Source organism: Panthera tigris, chromosome B1 (genome assembly GCF_018350195.1).
Source record: "Panthera tigris isolate Pti1 chromosome B1, P.tigris_Pti1_mat1.1, whole genome shotgun sequence".
Lineage (NCBI taxonomy): Eukaryota > Metazoa > Chordata > Mammalia > Carnivora > Felidae > Panthera > Panthera tigris.
In genome coordinates, this window is record NC_056663.1 from 110,534,257 (window position 1) to 110,554,761 (window position 20,505).

Sequence of the window (20,505 nt, forward strand, 5' to 3'; positions counted from 1 at the left end):
CTCAAAGTAGTGAACGTTGGAGGTTATCAGAGAAACCAACATGCAAAAATGGCAACAGTAAATCTAGGAAGGCATCCATTCCCCACCCTAGGGCAACAATCAATTAATAAGTTATTATTACTGACAGGAAACTGATGTACACCTCTGATAGCTGAAATAAGAAAGAGAAAAAAGTATGTGTCTATGATCTAGACGCAATACATAAAAACATGTCTAATAATACATATTTAATGCTAACAGCTCTGTTTTAGTAAATCTGTCATTCTCTACTTTGGCATGTAACAATCACCTTGTTAAAAAGTGGAGATTATTGGGGCACCTGGGTGGCTCAGTCGGTTGAGCATCCGATTTCGGCTCAGGTCATGACCTCATGGTCCGTGAGTTCGTGCCCCGCGTCAGGCTCTGTGCTGACAGCTCAGAGCCTGGAGCCTGTTTCAGATTCTGTGTCTCCCTCTCTCTCTGACCCTCCCCTGTTCATGCTCTGTCTCTCTCTGTCTCAAAAAAATAAATAAACGTTAAAAAAATTAAAAAAAAAAAGTGGAGATTACTGAGCTCTGTCTTTGATTTACAGAGCTGGATATTATATTCTGTTCTACTCATCTAGATATTTGTCTAGCCTTATACCAGTATAGCAGGGTTTTGATTATTAGAACATAAGGCAAGTCAGCTTCCTCAAAATTTGTTGGCCAGATTTGGTTTCTTGTGCTTTCATAAAAATTATTGGAATCAGCTTGTGAAGTTCAGTGCAACTGGTGGAACTGCATTCAATTCATATCTTTCTATCCATAAACATGGCACTATCCTTCATTTATTTCAGACTTTTGTTTTTAAATGTTTTGTTCTTACACATCTATTATTGATTTATTTCTAATTTCTTATACTTTTCATTGCTAACATGGAAAGTAATTTTTAAAAAATGTATATTTGTTTATTTTGAGAGAGAGAGAGAGAGAGAGAGAGAATGAGTGGGGGAGGGGCAGAAAGAGAGGGAGAGAGAGAATCCCAAGTAGACTCTGCACTGTCAGCAAAGAGCCTGACATGAGGCTTGATCTCATGAACCATGAGATCATGGCCTAAGCTGAAACCAAGAGTCAGACACTTAACCAACTGAGTCATCCAGGTGCTCCAGAAAGTAATTTTTAAAACATGCATTATCTGTTTCTGGAATACAGGAATACAATAAAGTCTTAGTATAAATATTAGACAGCATTTCACATTAATACATTGGGAAAAATATCTGACAATACCAAATGTTAGGAAGTGGAACAATGAAAATCTACTGTTGGTACAAGTATAACCTGGTAAAATTACTTTGAAAAGTCTGACATTCTGTAATAAATCTGAAGATGTGCATGAGCTATCACCCATTCCATTCCTAGGTATATGTACCTAAAGAATCTCTTATACACATGTACAAAGAGTCATTTGTAAGAATGTTAACTGAAGTGGTTTGTAATACCAAATAAACCTCAAAATAATCTAAATGCTCACCAACAGGAGAATGGATAAATTAATAATAGCCTACTGATACAATGACACACCACTACACAGGAGCCTGAATGAATGAACCAGAGCCACATGTACGAAAATGGATATTTTGAATAAATATTCCAGGTAAGAATCAATACCCTAAAGCAAAGAATTAATCAATCAATGTTTACTGTATTCAGAGTGACAACAGAGGAATAAAAACATCACTCTTTCTTTCAAGTGGGAGGAGTAAACTTAGACCCATATAAGAAGGTGCTCCTGCAATTTCCAGGAACCATGTGATTACTAGAGAAATGAGTGGAGATAAATGCATAGAGAATAAGTGCATGCATGAATAATGTTTGCAATTAAAGTTGGATCTAGGTAAGAAATGATGACAGATTGTACTAAAGTGGAGTCAGTGAGTGAAATGGATAGGTTAAAGAGGTATTTAGAAAATAAAACTGGAAAATGAGATGATGGGGAGGAAAGTCAGAGAATCCCAATGGGGTTGTAATAGCAAAGAAACAGGAGTCAAGAATGAAGTGTACAAGGGGAGAAAAATAAATGTGGCCAATCCAAGTCCTAAGACTTAAATGCCAAAGGTGACAAGGATAAAAAACTAAGTGATGTGAGAAGCTGAAAGAAACCTATAGGACTACACCAGTATCACATAATACAAAGCTGAGCTGTAAAGAAAATGGTTAAAGTCATATCATGTGTGCACTTAACTTTCATGAATTCAACCATATGCCCTGGAGGGAAAGGGGAGATTAGAAATAATGTAGACAACAATTCCACTATTCTATTCAAGAGCATATATATTCAAGTGTATTATGGTGAACGCTGAGCTGCTGAAACAAAGAGTCTCCAAAAACAATGAGTTAAAGAAAATAGAAGTCTATTTTCCCTTTGTTAACAGTCTAGAGCTCCCCAAAGTCATCCAAGGACATTCATTTATACATAAGCCTTATGTCCCTATGTTTCTAAACAAAGTAAAGTTTCTGTATGTCCATTCTACTACTGCTGAAGATGTGAAAGTGGACTCAAACATATAAATGATATTAAAGAAGTAGAAAAAATAGGCTATTGTACTCTAAATGAAGGTGAAGTAAAAATTTTTGGAAGAGTTTAAAAGTAATGTTACACAAGTGAAAATTCTTGCATATATATATATTCTTGCATATTTATCAATTTTATCAAGGCAGATATCAAGATAATTTTTGATTAAGGATAAAATCGGTCTCATCAAGAATAGGCTGAAGGGGCACCTGGGTGGCGCAGTCGGTTAAGCGTCCGACTTCAGCCAGGTCACGATCTCGCGGTCCGTGAGTTCGAGCCCCGCGTCAGGCTCTGGGCTGATGGCTCGGAGCCTGGAGCCTGTTTCCGATTCTGTGTCTCCCTCTCTCTCTGCCCCTCCCCCGTTCATGCTCTGTCTCTCTCTGTCCCAAAACTAAAAAAATAAAAAACGTTGAAAAAAAAATTAAAAAAAAAAAAAAAAAAAAAAAAAAGAATAGGCTGAAAATGCAGTTTTTTATGCTTCTGCATGTTATTTTGCATAGCAGATACCCTTTTCACCAAAGTGACTTAACTAAAAGATAACTGAAAATTTTTCATAAATCCTACATTTGTACTGTTCCTTTTCTTCATATCCTGATATCTAACATCTGTTAAAATAAAATAGGAAAGTCTTTCCCTAGATCTTCTTTGACATTATAAATAATGAAGAACCATGGTAAATTGTTACAAAGTCTATTAAAAATTAAAAGCTTCCCAAGACTTTTTTTTAATGAACAAAAGACTGGAAAGGTTACAAATCAGATGCCCCACAAAAGCTGTTACAATCAAGATGATAGACACATCATTTTTCAATTATTATCAAGTATTTCAATGAAAGTTTAATAATTCAAATCTCAAAGCATGATCCATCAGTAGGTTTTCCAGGTTGGGATAGCATCGACATAGATGATAATAATAAATAATAATAACACTTATTGTTTAATAAGCCCCTCCTGAATGAAGGCAAATTTAGGAAAAATGAATGTGTAGAAAATGTATTTCTCAAAGAGAAAGACAACTCTTTCTGCTAAACATGGGTTAAAAAGAGTCATTGCCTTAAAAAATTTTTCATTCCAATATAGTTAACATACAGTGTTATATTAGTTTCGGGTGTACCATATAATGATTCAACAGTTCCATACATCACCTAATGCTCATCAGGACAAGTACACTCCTGAATCCCCATCACCTATTTCACCCATCCCCCTCATCCACCTCCCCTCTTGTAACCACAAGCTCGTTCTCTGTAGTGGAGTCTAGACGCTTCTTGCTTTATCTTTTCTTTTTTTTTCCTGTGCTCATTTGTTTCCTAAATTCCACATATGAGTGAAATCCTATTTGTCTTTCTGACTGACTTGTTGCACTTCACATTATACTAACTCCATACATGTTTTTGCAAATAGAAATATTTCATTCCTTCATATAGTTGAATAATATTGCATTGTGTATATACACCACATCTTCTTTACCCATTCATCTATCAATGGACAGTGGGTTGCTTCCACAATTTGGCTATTGTAAATGAAAATAGGGATGCATGTATCCCTTTGAATTAGTGTTTTTGTATTTTTTGAGTAGATACCTAGTAGTGTGATTACTGGATTGTAGGGCAGTTCTACTTTTTAACTTTTTGAGGAACCTCCAAACTGCTTTCCATAGTGGCTGCACCAGTTTGCATTCCCACCAGCAGCGCACAAGTGTTCCTTTTCTCTATATTCTCACCAACACCTGTTGTTTCTTGTGTTGTTGATTTTAGCCATTCTAACAGGTGTGAGGTGATATCTCATTGTAGTTTTGATTTGCATTTCCCTCATGATGAGTGATGATGAGCATCATTTCATGTTGTCTGTTGGCCATCTGGATGTTTTCTTTGGCAAAATGCCTGTTCATGTCTTCTGCCCATTTTTAACTGGATTATATTTTTCGGTGTTGAGTCTTATAAGTTCCTCATATATTTTGGATATAGCCCTTTTTTGGATATATCAGTTGTAAATATCTTCTCCCATTTTGTAGGTTGCCATTTAGTTTTGATGATTGTTTCCTTTGTTGTGCAGAAGCCTTTTATTTTTATGTAGTCCCAATGGTTTATTTTTGTTTTTATTTTCCTTGCTTTCGGAGACATACCTAGAAAGAAGTTGCAATGGCAGATGCCGGAGAAATTACTGCCTGTGATCTCTACTAGGATTTTTGACTTCAGGTTTCACATTTAGGTCTTTAATCCATTTTGAATTTATCTTTTGTGTATGGTGCAAGAAAGTGGTCCAGTTTTTCCAACACCATTTGTTGAAGAGATTGTCTTTTTCCCTTCAGATATTCTTTCCTGCTTTGTTGAAGATTAATTAACCATATACTTGTGGGTGCATATCTGGGTTTTCTATTCTGTTCCAGTGATCTATGTGTCTATTTTTGTGTTAGTACCATACTGTTTTGATTACTACAGCTTTGTAACCTGAAGCCTGGAATTGTGATACAGTTTTGCTTTTCTTTTTCAAGATTGTTTTGGCTATTTGGGGTCTTTTGTGGTTCCATACAAATTTTAGGATGGTTTGTTCTAGTTCTATGAAAAATGCTGTTGGTATTTTGATAGGAATTGCATTGAATGTGCACATTGCTTCTGACATTTTAACAATAGACATTTCAACAATATTTGTTAACAATATTTGTTCTTCTAATCCATAAACATGAAATGTCTTTCCATTTTTTAAAGTCTTCTTGAATTCTTTCATAAATGTTTTGTAGTTTTCAGAGTGTAGGTCTTTCACCTCTTTGGTTAAGTTTATTCCTAGGTATTTTATTATTTTTGGTGCAATTATGAATGGGATTGTTTCTTTAATTTCTCTTTCTACTGCTTCATTAGTATATAGAAATGCAATCAATTTCTGTATATTGATTTCATATCCTAACACTTTACTGAATTCATTTATTAGTCCTAGTATTTTTTTTTTTTTGGTGGAGTCTTTTAGAGTTTTCTATATACAGTGTCATGTCATCTGCAAATAGTGAAAGTTACTTTTTCCTTACTAATTTGGATGCCTTTTATTTCTTTTTGTTTTCTGATTGCTGTGGCTAGGACTTCCAGTACTATGTTGAACAAAAATGGTGAGAGCGGACATCCTTGTTTTGTTCTCGGTATTAGGGGGAAAAGCTCTCAGTTTTTCCCCATTGAGTATGATGTTTGCTGTGGGTTTTTCATATAAGGCCTTTATGAGGTATATTCCTTCTAAATCTACTTTGATAAGGGTTTTTATCATGATATGTTGTACTTTGTCAAATGCATTTCTGCTTCTATTGAAAAGACCAGTTTTTATCCTTTCTCTTATTGATGTGCTATATCACATTGATTTGTGAATGCTGAACCACCCTTGTAACCCATGAATAAATCCCACTTAATCATGGTGAATAATTTTTTAAAATTTATTGTTGAATTCAGTTTTCTAGCATTTTTTAAAGGGCTTTGTGTCTATGTTCATCAAGGAAATTGGCCCGTAGTTCTCTTTTTTTTAGTGGTGTCTTTATCTGGTTTTACTATCAGGTTAATGCTGTCCTCATAGAATGAATCTGGAAGTCTTCCTTCCTCTTCTATATTGTGAACTAGTTGGGAGAACAGGGATTAACTCTTTAAATGTTTGGTAGGGGGTGCCTGGGTGGCTCAGTGGGTTAAGCATTTGACTCTTGATTTTCGTTCAGGTTTGTGAGATCCAGCCCTGAGTTGGGCTCTGCACTGAGAGTGTGAAAACTGCTTGGGATTCTCTGCCTCTCTATCAAAAATAAACATTAAAAAAAAAGGTAGAATTCCTGTGTGAAGCCATCTCGTCCTGGGCTTTTGTTTGTTGGGAGGTTTTTTGTTTTTAATCACTGATTAATTTCTTTACTGGTAATCAGTCTGTTCAAATTTTCTATTTCTTCCCGCTTCAGTTTTGATAGGTTATAGGTTTCTAGAAATTTATCTATTTCTTCTAATTGTCCAATTTGTTGGCATATAATTTTTCACAATAGTCTCTTACAATAGTATTTCTGTGGTGTTTGTTAGGTGTTATATCCTCTCTCATTTGTGATTTTGAGTCCTTTCTCTTTTTTTCTTCATGAGTCTTGCTAGCGGTCTATCAATTTTGTTGATTCTTTTCAAACAGCTCCTGGTTTCACTGATCTGTTCTATTGTTTTGTTTAGTGTCCATATATTTCCTCTCGAATCTTTATTTCTTTCCTTGTGCTGGCTTTGTGTATTGTGTATTGTTCTTTTTCTAATTCCTTTAAGTGTAAGGTTGTGATTTTTCTTGCTTCTTGAGGTGAGCCTCTATTGCTATAACTTTCCTTCTTAGAACCACTTTTGTTGGGGTGCCTGGGTGGCTCAGTGAATTGATCGTCCAACTCTGGATTTTGGCTCACGTCATGATCCCAGGATTGTGGGATCAAGACCCACGTTGGTTCCACATTGAGTGTGGAGCTTGCTTGGGATTCTCTCTCTCCCCTGCACAAGCTCTCTCTTAAAAATAAAAATAAATAAAAATAAAAATAAAATAAAAATAAAAATAAAATAAAATAAAATGAAATAAACCGCTTTGGTGCATCCCAGAGATTTTGGACTGTTGTGTTTTCATTTTCATTTGTTTCCAGGTAACTTTTTATTTCTTTGATTTCTTGCTTCACTCATTCACTGTTTAGTAGCATGTTATTTCACCTGTATGCATTTGTGGTCTTTCCAGATTTTTTTCTTGTGGTTGATTTCTAGCTTCATAGCATTGTGGTAAAAAAAGATGCATTATATGAGGGTCACTGCCCTTTAAGAGGGGCCTGAGGAAACTAATAACTAGAAGGAGCATTATTGGTCTTTTGGTTCTTTCTCATTCATCCTCTGCAACCTGTATACAGCATGTGAAATTGCTGACCACCTTCTTCTTCAGTAACTGTTGCTACTTATGTATCTATGATATTGAATTTTCTAATTATAATTGAACCTCCCTGGGTTACTGAATGATAGACATAGCTTTGTTGTTAAAACACAAAAGTGAATAAAAACTTACCCATGTACCCAAGAGGCTTAGGGTCTAACAGGGTAGATGCACAGGTAAATTAACAACTGCCATGCTTTGACAGGGATATGTTCAGATGAGGGGCATCAAAAATCAGCTGGAGGAGGGATCAGCCAGGCCCCAAGTAGTGAAAAAGAGCGTTTCAGAGAGTAGCAGTTACCAAAGGCAAGGGGGAATGAAAGAGCAAGATATATTTAAGAAACATACTCATTAATTCTGTCAACAGGTATTTAATGCCTGTATACCTTCTATCCAAGGCATAGAACTTGGAGCTAAACAGTCAATGGTGAGCAAAAACAGACATGGACTCCTTCCTTTACACTGAAAGCAGAAAACAGGTATTAACCAAATAATCACACTATTTCAGGTATAGTAAAAACCTGAAGAAGTGCTCAGAAGAAAAGGATGATGATTCCATGATGGTGTGAAGACTTATCCACTGAGGGTAGGAAGTGGTTTGGGAAGACTTCTGTGGGGAGAATCCTCGAGCTGGCATCTAAAAGATGACTGAGTAGGAGCTACCTAAGTAAAAAGGGAAGAAATGGATGCAACGAAGTGTACGACACAGATGAGTACCACCTCCCCACAAAAGCCTTGAAGTAATAATGCAAAGCCTTGAAATCTACATTAAAGATTTCAATGTTTATCCTAAAAGTATGATAAGCCACTGAAGAATTTTAAGCGGTGTTTATTCACAGATTTGCGTTTATCGTTACTTTGACTCCAAAATATAGGAGCTACTGAAAAGGATCAGGAATAGATGTGGGTAGACCTGCTGGCAGTCTACCCACTCAGTTAACAAATATATACTGGGTGCCTAATATGTGGCAAGCACTGTTTGTATACTGGATGTATAGGAATAAACAAATCAAAGTCCCTGAGTTCATGAAATTTATACTCTGTTAAAGGGGAACGGATACTAGACAGACAGAGTTTACAAAGTCATGAAGTGGTAAGTGCTATGAAGGAATAAAGAAGTGTCAGAAAATGATGAATTAGGAAGAGTGTTGTTTTACCACATGGTACTGAAAATCTAGGCAAGAAATGATGAAAGCTTGGACTAAGGTGGCAGTGGTGAAAGAAATAGGTGCGTTGAAAAACTAGGAGGTACAAAAAAATCTGGTTTGGGGGACGGACTAAGAAATGTGAGATGATGGGGGAATAGTGTCATAGATGCTCCTAGGTTAGTGACTTTAAGGAAGGTACAGAAGAATCTAATTTAATTTTTAAGGACTCCAACATTTAATGACAAAGGTGAAGAAAATGAACATTCAGGGGCACCTGGGTGGCTCAGTTAAGTGTCCAACTTTTGATTTCGGCTCAGGTCACAATCTCACAGTCGTGGCATTGAGCCCCACACTGGGCTCCACACTGAGTATGGATCCTGCTTAAGATTCTCTCTCTCTCTCTCTCTCTCTCTCTCTCTGCCCTTGTCCCCCACTAGTACTCTCTCTCTCTCTCTCTCAAAATACATAAACATAGGAATAAACAAGAAAATGAACATTCATAGGATATAGGGAAGACAGATCAATTTAAATCCACTACCCAGGGAGGTAGATAGAAAATATGGTATGAAATTACAGGAGTTAAAGGAGGAGCAAACAGCATCAAATGCAGCTAAAAGGTGAAGTACAGCAAAGATTACTAATACCCACTGGATTATGATGGCTGTTTTCATGTTATGGGGCAGAAAGAGGCAACAAACACAGCAGTGGCAGGGAAAGTGAACATTTAGCTTGCCTTGAAGACTGAGTGAGAAGTGAGGAAATTGAGATACCAAGACTGGATAATTCTTTAGGTTGTTAAAGGGAAAGAACAGGAAATAGGGTAGTAGCTAGCCAGAGATGTAGGAGTCTAAGTAAGGTTTAGTGTTTCTTTCTCTTTGTTTTTCAGATTAATGAGACATAGGCTCAAAAAGGTATCAGCGAGAGGGTAGAGGTACAAATATCCAGAAGATAGAATGGTCTGTTCTAAGGCAGGGAGGCTGTATTAGTTGGAAAGATGTAAGGGCAATTCAGAAGGTATCATCTACAGAACATGACAACCCATATTTGTAGGGTGATTGAAAGGGAGGAGTTGAATATGATTCTTAGATTCATGGCTTTAAGTGACGATACAGTGTTTACCACTCACGAGGTAGGGCACAAGGTAAAAGAAATGATTGGGGCTTTAAAAAATAAAAAATAGAAAATTGAGGAAAGGGCTGTGAGAAGGGAAGAAAGAGGAGCTCAGCTTTACAAACTGAATTTGAAGTTATGTTTCATATCCAAGTGGAAATACTCAGTGGGTAATTACGTATTTCAGAGCTAATACTGAGATGACTGGGCTCATTAGTATGCAGGTAATAGGTAAAGCCATGTGTCTTCATGCCATCACCAAGGAAAAGTACATTAAAGACGGAAAATATATTAAAAAAGAATAGAGTAAGGTTCAGAGCCCTGGGGAGTCTTTAAGGTAAAATACAGAATATTCAGGAAATTCATATCCATTTAAGTCTACTACTGTTCTCCTTCCTAACTCCTGAAATTTCAAAAGAAATGTCCTATACTTGTATATTTTTCTGACAAACATGCAGAAAACCAAACGGAATCTCTCAATGACACTATTGATTACTATTTTAGCAACATGTATTATGATGAAATATTCTCATTAGTATTCTCTATGGTCTTTTTTTTTTTTAATTAATCAATGTAAAACTGGTAGGATATGTGTTCAACTCTGTGAACGAGTGACATTTTTGCCAAAGTTAGACAATTACCTAAAAGAAAAAGGATAAGAGAAAACATTGTTTTCTATATCTTACAAGTACATAAGTAATACCCCCTGGTTATTTATTCAACAAACATGAGACACTGAGAGTAGACAGAGATAAAGCATATCCTTGACCTTGAGGAGCTCTCAACCCATATCACCTTTTATGCTAGAAGTCAGACAACTATGGTCAATGGGCCAAATCTGGCCCAGTGCTGTTTCTGAAAAATGAAGTTTTATTAGAATACAGTCACATGCAATTTGTTTACATATTATCTATGTTTTTGTGCTAAAACCGCAATGCTGAGTAGTGGCAAAAAAGCTGCACCTATGGCCTGCAAAGCCTAAAATATTATTATCTGGACCTTTACAGAAAAAGCTCACCTTATAAAGCAGATTGAAGCCTAGAGAAAATATTATTTCCTCAGGGAGGTAACATTGTCTCAGGGGGCTGGGCAGGTTTCATAAAGACAGCAATACTTGGGGCACCTGGGTGGCTCAGTCGGTTAAGCGTCGGACTTTGACTCAGTCATGATCTCGCGGTCGGCGAGTTCGAGCCCCATGTCGGGCTCTGGGCTGATAGCCCGGAGCCTGGAGCCTGCTTCCGATTCTGTGTCTCCCTCTCTCTCTGCCTCCCCCCCCCCCCCCCGCCCCGTTCATGCTCTGTCTCTCTCTCTCTGTCTCAAAAATAAATAAACGTTAAAAAAAAAATAAAAAAAAAAAGACAGTAATACTTAAGAATAAGTAAAAGCTCACCAAGAACAGGAAAAGAAGAAATAACACACACAAAGGCAAGGATGAGAGAACACTGTAATTTAAAACAGGAATGCATATAGTCCATCTAGTATCTAGGAATTTGGGGATGTGGCAAGTGAAAGAATGGCAGAGAATACTTTCATTGGTTTTCCCTGCCTATGCTGCCAAGGTCATGCATGCAGGAAGTAAAATCTACAATTTTAATGCATATTTTAAGAAAAATATAACTGGAAAACACAATTAGGCTGGTAAAATAGATTAAAATTATCTTGTTGGGAGTTTAAATTTGATACTACTCTCAATGGAAGGTTATCATTTTTCAAAAAAAGTTAAGATATTAAGGCTTATGAATGAGTTGTTTTTTGAAATTAATTTATTGTTTTCCTTTTTATATTATTCTCACTGATTTGTATTCTGATATTATCTTCTGAGTGAGAGAATACTGAGATTACTCTTTACGCAAATGCAGAGACTACATATAATCTTGAGCAGACGTTATGTTGCACATTTGAGCTGTTGCCATGCATCTCATCATCTCTCAGAGAAGGGGAAAAAGGCTGAGCAATTTAGCTGTAGGAAATAGGACACACAGGAAGTGGTTAAGTAAGGGCCTAGTATGATCCAGTATGAGTTTTAGAAACCCTAACTCCAATGACAAAAAGGGAAGATGGACTGAAGTATGACAGATACATACAACAGGGAGAACCATCAAGAAGCCAGTGACCTGGCGATAAAAAAGACAAAGTTTAAGGCAAAGTACCAACAAAGGAAATGGATTCAATATGTATAAAGAAGAGACTGACTTAGCTGATGAGACAGAGGTAGAAGACTGTGAAGTTTAGTCTGTGGCTTGGAAAACTGTGAATGCAGCTGTTAAAGGAATTAATTCATAAAGCAGTGAAAGAAGAAACCTTGGGGGAAAGAAATTATACTATTTTAGATATTTCCTGCAATATTAGATATTTTAGATAGGCTGATTTGAGGAGAGTTCACATATCCAAGTGTATCTGTTCACTTAGCAACTGAAAATACAGTGCTGAACCCTTGAAAAGAGGTCTGTTCAGAAGACATGAGATTTGGAAGTGTTGGTGGTTGGGAAATCATAGGAATGGATGAAATTTCTTCAGGGGTGGGTTTATGTGTAAAGAGAACTAAATAAAGCACAGAAAACAAGGAGAAAAATCCCATACTTAATAGGCAGAGTAAGAACAGCCAGCAGAGAAGCAGGAAAATAAAAGTGATGTTGCAGAGGTCAAGTGCATAGTTTCAAGAACAGTTTATCATACAGAATAAAGAGTCAAGTTGTTAAGATATATGCATACATTACCTACAAAATAAAAAGCCGTGAGCTATTAGTGATTAAGAGTAAAGGCTCTGAATTCATAGGGACCTGGGCTCAATCCCAGTTTAGCTATCTTGAGTAAGATAAACTTGCCACACTTCAGTTCTCAATCTGTAATGTATGTAATAGTACTTACCTTTGTCACAAGAATGTGGTAAGGAATAAATGAGATAATGTAAAGTTATTAGAACAGAACCTGCACACATAGGAAGTAATCAGATGTTGGCAGCTATTATTAAAATATTTTTTACCAGGAAAGAAAACAGCTGATCATTGTAAACTATTGCCTGAATTGAGGCAACTTTGTGGCTGAAGCCAAAAGGCCAACAAATATTAAATATAAAGGATACAAAACATGATCATACCTTTATATAAAACCACAGCACATTTTGGAGCACATGGGTGGCTCAGTGGGTTAAACGTCTAACTGTTGATTTCAGCTCAGGTCATAATCTCACAGTTTGATTCATGAGTCTGAGCCCTGCATCAGACTCTATGGTGAGAGTGCAGAGCCTGCCTGGGATTCTCTCTCTCTGCTTCTCTGCCCCTCCCCTGCTTGTGCATGCACTCTCTCTCACTCTCTCTCAAAATAAATAAATACACTTTAAAAAATAGTTTAAAAAAAACCTATTGTACATCTTAACTGGAACCACTGTGCGGAAATATATGGCAAGACAAAAATGGTAATTAAGATATAACACAACAAAACATAACTGGATCTTCAGTTTGAGAAAGAAACTAACACTAAAAGTACATACAAAAAAGATTTCCAGTACTGCCCAAGAATTGACCAGCAGGTGGAGCCCTCTGGAATGTGTTGGTGGGCAAAACTTCCTACAGTGAAAAAGGGTGACTCATTAAGATGTCTAAATTTTATTCCTTAAAGATATTTTACTCCCTCTGCTTTAATCACCAAATAATTTTATTAGTAGCAATATTTATGACATATCTTAACGCTGATATTAATATTTTGACTAGTTGACAGATATCTTAGAATATAAAATACTAGAATTCCCTAATATTTTATAAACAAAATCAGTGGTATTCTGGTTTTGAAACTGGGTAATGAATACTGAATGATCTGACTTTGAGATACCCTTGGGGAATCTATGAGGCTAAGGCCCTAGGTCATAAAGCATCCTTGTGATGTCCAGCTTAAAACAGTCTAAGAAAGCCCAGTTTTTTCCTACCTATGACAACTACAGTGACAAATATAAATTAAATCAAGTTTTTGCGATCACTCCCTAAATTTTTCATCTTCAGATGAACTATTAGTTAATTATCTAAACCTATACCAAAAAGAAAATCAGAATTACCAGGGGATTAAAAAAAAGCAACTAAAACGAGAGGCAAAGTGCAACTTTATTCTGTAAATAACAATTAGCTACATCCACTTGTCTCTGCATGCTTACTAGAAGCTTCTAAAACAATGTGAAAATTAATGTAAAACAATAAGTTATCAGTATACTCAAATAAGGGTACTGTCTTGTCCAAATCTACGTTTATGGATTGATAGAAAAAGTATTGATATCACCATTATATGGTTTTAGATGACAGTGTCCACACCCACAGAAGTTCATTCCTTCAATAGGACTTGCTTGTTCAAGGAGTTTTGCCCATAACAGAGGAAAACAGATCAAACCAGTATGTTTTTATGGCATATCAACCGACAATTAACACACTGATTTCACTGATTTCCCCCAGCCCCTTCCCTATGCTGCCAAGCTTAGGTGCTTGGGGAGTAAAATCTACAATTTTAATGCTACACTCTAAGGAAAACATAATTAGTTTGTAAAATCATAATGAAAGATCAAAACAAAAACTCCAGACACCACAGTGTCCAAAATCAAATACAAATGATTTCTGCTTACCCAATTAGATCATAAGACCCTATTTCTACAATTAGACTTTAACACACCACAACACAAATACAAACAGAATATTAGCAAAGCCAGAGATTTTGTGGCTTCCAGTCCTTACTCAAACCTAGTTAAGCATATTTAACTATATTGGTGCACTTGCACACAAAAATTAGGAGTAAATTACAGGATTATGTCTGACATGATAAAAACAGCTGTCATGTTCCCCTTTGACAGTAATAGCCCTTAAGTCAGGGAAACCAAGATACTAAACTAGGCACAAAATCTTTAAATCCTAACCTTTCCATTCAGACTACTTAGTGCACAACCTTGGCTACTTTGTATGTGATGCAATGAACACAAAGAATATGCACCTGAGGAACCAATGAGTGAATCATATATAAATAAGATCTTCATCGCCAAAAGATCCAAATTATAAATCATGTGGCTTCCCGTTCGTGTATTCAGAACACCCTATTACCTAATAATGTTGGTTCAATGAGACAGAGACTGAAAATTTAGCAATCTGTTCCATAAAGCGCAAAAAGGCTTATTCCTTACATAAAGCGTCTTGGTTCATATTTTCTATTCTAAGTTTGAATTTCTGGGAAACATTTAACAACAACAAAGCCAACTTCAAAGGAGTTTGTTCTAATTTTTTTCCAACACTGTAAGAAATAAAAACACAAAAATGGAATAATGAAATTCTAGTATTCTATGGATGGTGTGAATAGAAAAACCTATGCATATGCCAGTTTTAATCAAGAGACGTGAGGTTCAGAAGGACTGTGATTTCCTCAGTATTACAGAGTTTATAGGTAGCAATTAGGGTCTAGCATTCCTCTGGAAATAACCGAAAGAATTAATACGGAAAAGCCACACACTGCTCCTCTTGTTATCAGTACCAAGAATCCGAATGCCTATTGGGAACCCAGCAATTCGGCAAGTCTTTGCACATGTCAAAGAGTTACTCAATGTCTGGAACCTTATTTTACTACATACAGCATCCAAATGACTTCTACTAACAATCCCTCTGAGATATCAACTTTCTGGAGCCAGATTCTCAGCGGCTCTGTCACAGCCAAAGGGAGGATCAAATACACAGCTATTACCCTTGGCATCAGCCCAAACTCAACGTAGGGTGTGTCCGGGTTGTTGTGAAGCCTGTTCTACTGCCCATTCGTAGAGAGTACCCCATGCTTCCCAGAGAAGACGCCTACCACGACTCCTTCCCCGCGTGACATCGCGCCCGGAGGGAGTCTTGCTGGAGGCGGCAAGAGCGACACCCGCCCCCTTCTCTAGCTTTTCCCCTGGGGGAAACCTCTCGACCAGGGCCTCCACTACGACAGCCCGCTCGACGCCGGGCTGAGGGGCTCCCGGCCTACTTGAAGACATAGGGGGAGGGAGGAAACGGAGACAGTGAAGGGGGTTCCCCGCAAGGGGCAGAATGGGAGGAGCCAGTGGGAGCTCGGCCCTTCCCCCAGCGGGCTTACCCTCCACCGCCTCCTACACGTTGCAGCCGCCCCGCTTCCTTGCGGAGGAGCCCGAAGCACTGCGTCCAGCAGCAGTTCCCCATCGCATGCCGCCCAGGCGCCGCCGCTCCTCCTCCTCCCGCTCAAAGCCCACACTCAGGCCCGGCAGCCGCATCCGCGCGGCACGAGCCGAATGAGGCTTCGGGGACCGAGGGCGGGCCGGCCGGCGCGCAACGGCGTGAGAGACTGGGACAGGCGCTCGGAACAAAGGCAGCGGTTACTCCAGCAGCCACCGAGTCGCTGCCGCTCGAGGGAAGAGTGCCGGGCTGCGCGATCTGGACTCCCTCGCTGTCCGCATGGCCCCTCGCTCGCCTCAGGACCTCAGCCTAGCACAAGTGACCGCCTCCAGCCGCTGAAGGAAGCCAGTCCCCGCGAGTCGCGCACCCAGACCCCGCCCTCCCGAGCACCCAGGCCAGCGCCTCGCCGCCGACGCTGCCACACCCCCGCCCTCTCCCGGGCCCCAATAGGGTGCCCTCCCTCTGCGGCCCCGCCTCCTCCGGCCACCGGTTCTTACGTCACTTCCACAAGCTCCCGCGTCCGCAGCCTCTGCCTTGGAGCTAGTTCAATTCCTGGGTGTGGATGTTTGTTTTGTTGGACCTTGACCTAACTAGAAGTCTCCTTTTCTCCTTGCGTTTCCCGCGTCTGGGTCCCGAGCGTCTCCGCGCGTCGCAACGGTCAAGGCTCAGCCTTTGAACTTTGTACCAAAGCCTTGTGAGCGGCTTACCTAGAGCCCAAGGCCAGAAGTCATCGGGTATGAGAAGGGGCACTTCTCTGTGTGTTGTGTGCTTAGGTTTAGTTAATATTGCACCGTAAGTGGCAAATAGAGTCAGGGGACTGAGTGAAATAGTTTTGAATGCACCAGGAATTTTTTCTTTTCTGGTCTCTAGTTTGCGTTTCTATCTCCGTACTGTCAATATTGTAGAGAAACTTTTTAATGGTGCCCTACCGGCCTCTTTTTGTTTTGTTTAAAATCAGAATTTCAGATCATTTCGGAAAGGTGGTAGTGGTCCAGAGGAAATCAGTTCGAGGGCTATGGTTTTTCAGGGACATCAATCCACGCCTTGCCAATCCAAGCGTGCTGCTGGGTTCTGTAGTAGATGCGAAGAGATAGCTACTCTGACGCGACTTGGCCTGCATTCTCCAGTGTTCCTGTACAACTTGGTTTTTGATTTGGGCCTTAAAATCGCATCTGAGGCGTGGATTAGTAAACTCCCAGTCCATTGCATAAAGTGCTTTTTTAAAACTATGTCTATTTTTAGCCTGTTGTAATTTAATCTAGGAAAATTGTTACGTTTTGGAAAATTGTTACTAATGAAAAAATCGTTTCTGAGCTATTCGTTTTCTTGTTTCCTGAAATCTAGACCGACCTAGGTTTCAGTTTTAGAACTGCCTCTTAAATAATTGTGACCTTATTTGGGTCTTGGTCGTTTTTTGTAACCAAGTGCATGAAGCATATGTTTGGCCTATTAGTTTGCAATCAGTGAATATTGGTGGAATGACTGAATGACTTATTGAATAGCAACCATACTTTCTATCCCTCTTTCAGTCCCCATAATCAAGCAAATTTATTAGTGAAATAATCTTTAAAATTCAACTATAAATGTTTAAAGAAAGCTATGGACTACTACTCAGCAACAAAAAGGAACATACTATTGACACACACATATTAAGTGAATCTGCAGAAGATTATTCTGAATTGAAATGCCAGTATCAAAAGCTTACATATTGTATAATTCTAGAAATGACAAAATTAAAGAAACAGAGAACAGATTGCATGGTTGCCAGGGATCAGGGAGTAGAGAATGGATTCTTGTGGTGATGGAAAACCTGTATCTTGGTTGTGTCAATGTGAGTATCCTGTTTGTGATATTGTGTTATAGTTTTGCAGGATATTACCATTGAGGAAAACTGGGTAAAGGATACATGTAGTGATTTCTCTATATTATTTTTTTACAACTGCATGTGACACCACAATTAATGCAACTATAGACATTTTATAAACCTCTATTAAAAGTAGATCTGGACTCAGTTAAGGATATGAACGATCCTCAGAGTCAGTGCAAATGATTAAAACATTAAAAAATGGGCTTCACTAATCTAAAAAAATACAAATTAAAACACAAAGGAAAGTCACTGTTCACTTGTCAGGTTGACAAAAATTTCCTAATAAAAATGTTCACTTTTTGAAAGGGTACAGTGAAGTAGTATTGTCCTGAATGGGGGACAGTGAAATTCGTTCTGAAAAATCATTTGGAAATATTTGTCAAGAGCCAGAAAGAAAGTAAATGCTCAACAATTGAAGGATGGTTAAATTTGCTGGTATGGTCTTATTCCATAACCATGTGAAATACTTTTTGAAAAAGCTTTAATAGCATGGCAAAATGCATTATGAAAAAAATCAGGATAGAAAACTATATATATAGTGTGTTCCAAATCATATTTAAAACAAAGCACATATGTTTTCAAATACATATATACATTCTTTCTTACATATATTCCTAGGGGAAAATAAAAATTGGTAAATAACAATATTAGCAAGATTGTGGATTTGGGAGATTTTTTTCCTTGTATTTTTTTCAGTTTTTTTAAATGATAATTTGAAACATCTGTAATTGGAGAAAAAAATTTTTTTAATCTGGCCTATCAGCCGGAAGGATTAATTAATAGCCAATTTGGTTAAGTTTGATAACAAATGCAGACATTTAGAAAGTGATGAGGATTTTAATGTGGGTGGATTCCAATAAAATGAGTTGAGCACAAGTCTTGTGTTTCTGCCATGGCACAATATTGCATCTCCAAACCTGCATTTGAGAATGGTTATGGAATCAATAAAGACAATAGTCAAGTATATTCTGGTAGGATTTTTATGCTTAATTATCACAGCTAGAGAAATCATTTAAACGGCAGTTTGCCCAGCAGACTAGTCAATGTACCAGTAAGAGACATACAAATTATCTACAGTGATGGCCACTTAATATCAGCTTGCTAGAGACGCCATCTACCCACCTTCCCGGTAGCAGGACTTTTCTCCTTTCTCATCCCTTGCAAAGTTCCTTTCTCTCTAGTGGTTTATTCTGAAGTCAGAGGAAGAAGTTTTTCTCATAGAAACTGCAGTCGATCAGGATACAATCTGTACCTCTAGTTGTCGTCTGGATTGTGAAGTTTCAAATATGAATCTCTTTGCTCAGAATTCCTCTATTGGCTATTAATTGCTTTTTGCTTTTTTGAGATCAGCTGCTACAATCATGTTTCTCTGGGGGTTAGGGGAGCATTCTGTGCTCTCTGTTACCATAGTGGTCCAAACATGGATGTAAATCCATTCTTTCAATTCACTGGAACAGAGTTTAGATTACCAAAATTTACACAGGATACCAGATAAGATGGCTATAAAATGTAGATAATGAGACAATTAAGTTTACCTCATGGGTTTGTTGTCAGTATAAATTATTTAAGCGTTTAAAAAAAATATTTATTTTGAGAGAGAGAGCACAAGTGGTAGGGGGGCAGGCAGAGAGGGAGAGGGAAACAGAGAATCCCAGGCAGGCTCCATGCTGCCAGCGCATACCTAACACAGAGCTTGATCTCGAGAACTGTGAGATCATGACCTGAGCCGAAACCAAGAATCAGACATGTAAGTGACTGAGCCACCCAGGTGCCCCTAAGTGATTAAGCATTTAATCGAGTGCTTAGTAGAATATTAAAAGCAAGTGCTTAGTATAATGATAAGAGCTTAGTATAATATGATTACACTATACTTTTTGCAATGTACATTATATGCCATACTATAACTATAATACCCTAAATATAATATAAATATTAGCTGTTATTATTGTACAGATTGAAGGAGATTTTCTTCAACAAGTTTTTCCTTTGTATCTATATCCTGGAATCTTGTGAAAAACACTAGGGTTTTCAAAATTCTGCCTCTTAGACCTGCACTTAAATGTACTCCACACCACTGCTTGAAGTAAGGCTCCAGGATATTGTGGCCTACATAGAGGAACGTGTTTTCCATCTCCTAGGCCTTTCTGTCCCATGATCTGCATCTTTTCAGGATGACTGAAAATAAGGCCATTCACTGGCTTATGGGGAGAACTTACTCCCTACCAATTAGGAATATTTGCCTTAGGAACATAAATAGAACGGTCTCATAATACAATAATCTGGTATCATTATGGGTCCTAAAGTCCTATATATTCGATTTTAAATAATAATATGTGAAAAAATAGTCCAGTCCAGGTTTAACTTGATCCAGCATTGCCTAGTTCTTTTGTACATTATTTCTGTACATTATGAGTGAAAATGTAGGTGTATTAAATCTGGTTACAGCTCCTTAGTGCTCAATAATGGCTCAACAAAGAGCATATTTCCTTAATGATAAGTAACACTTTGTAGGCACATCACAGCTTAATTTCATATTAAAAAACAAACATTCCTATAAACAAACAGTCCAAGTGAACCAACTCTGCCTATAATACAAACAACCTTTGCATTGTTATACAGAGTGAATTAGCTCCTTAAAAATCACTGCTCTCAAATGCTTTTATTTCTGTAATGGTCTTTTACTTTACATTTGTATAACTAAATTGAACATTTAAGTGATTTTCCAAGAACGAAGGCGTGCAAGGGTACGCTTGAAGATAAAAGGGAAAGTCAAGGGGAAATTACTTAACTTATGGCTCAATCACCAATGTCCCATTCCTTCT

At 37.9% G+C, this 20,505-nt stretch overlaps 1 protein-coding gene across 1 annotated transcript in view; it reads right to left on the reverse strand.

The window, feature by feature from the left end:
- AP1AR (adaptor related protein complex 1 associated regulatory protein) overlaps nt 1–16,217 on the reverse strand; it is a 40,400-nt gene extending 24,183 nt beyond the window's left edge. The window contains exon 1 of the mRNA XM_007098245.3: nt 15,761–16,217. Within this exon, the coding sequence (XP_007098307.1) occupies nt 15,761–15,843 (83 nt within the window). The 5' untranslated portion in view covers nt 15,844–16,217. The remainder of the gene's footprint in view (nt 1–15,760) is intronic.
- Between the last annotated feature and the right edge of the window lie 4,288 nt (nt 16,218–20,505).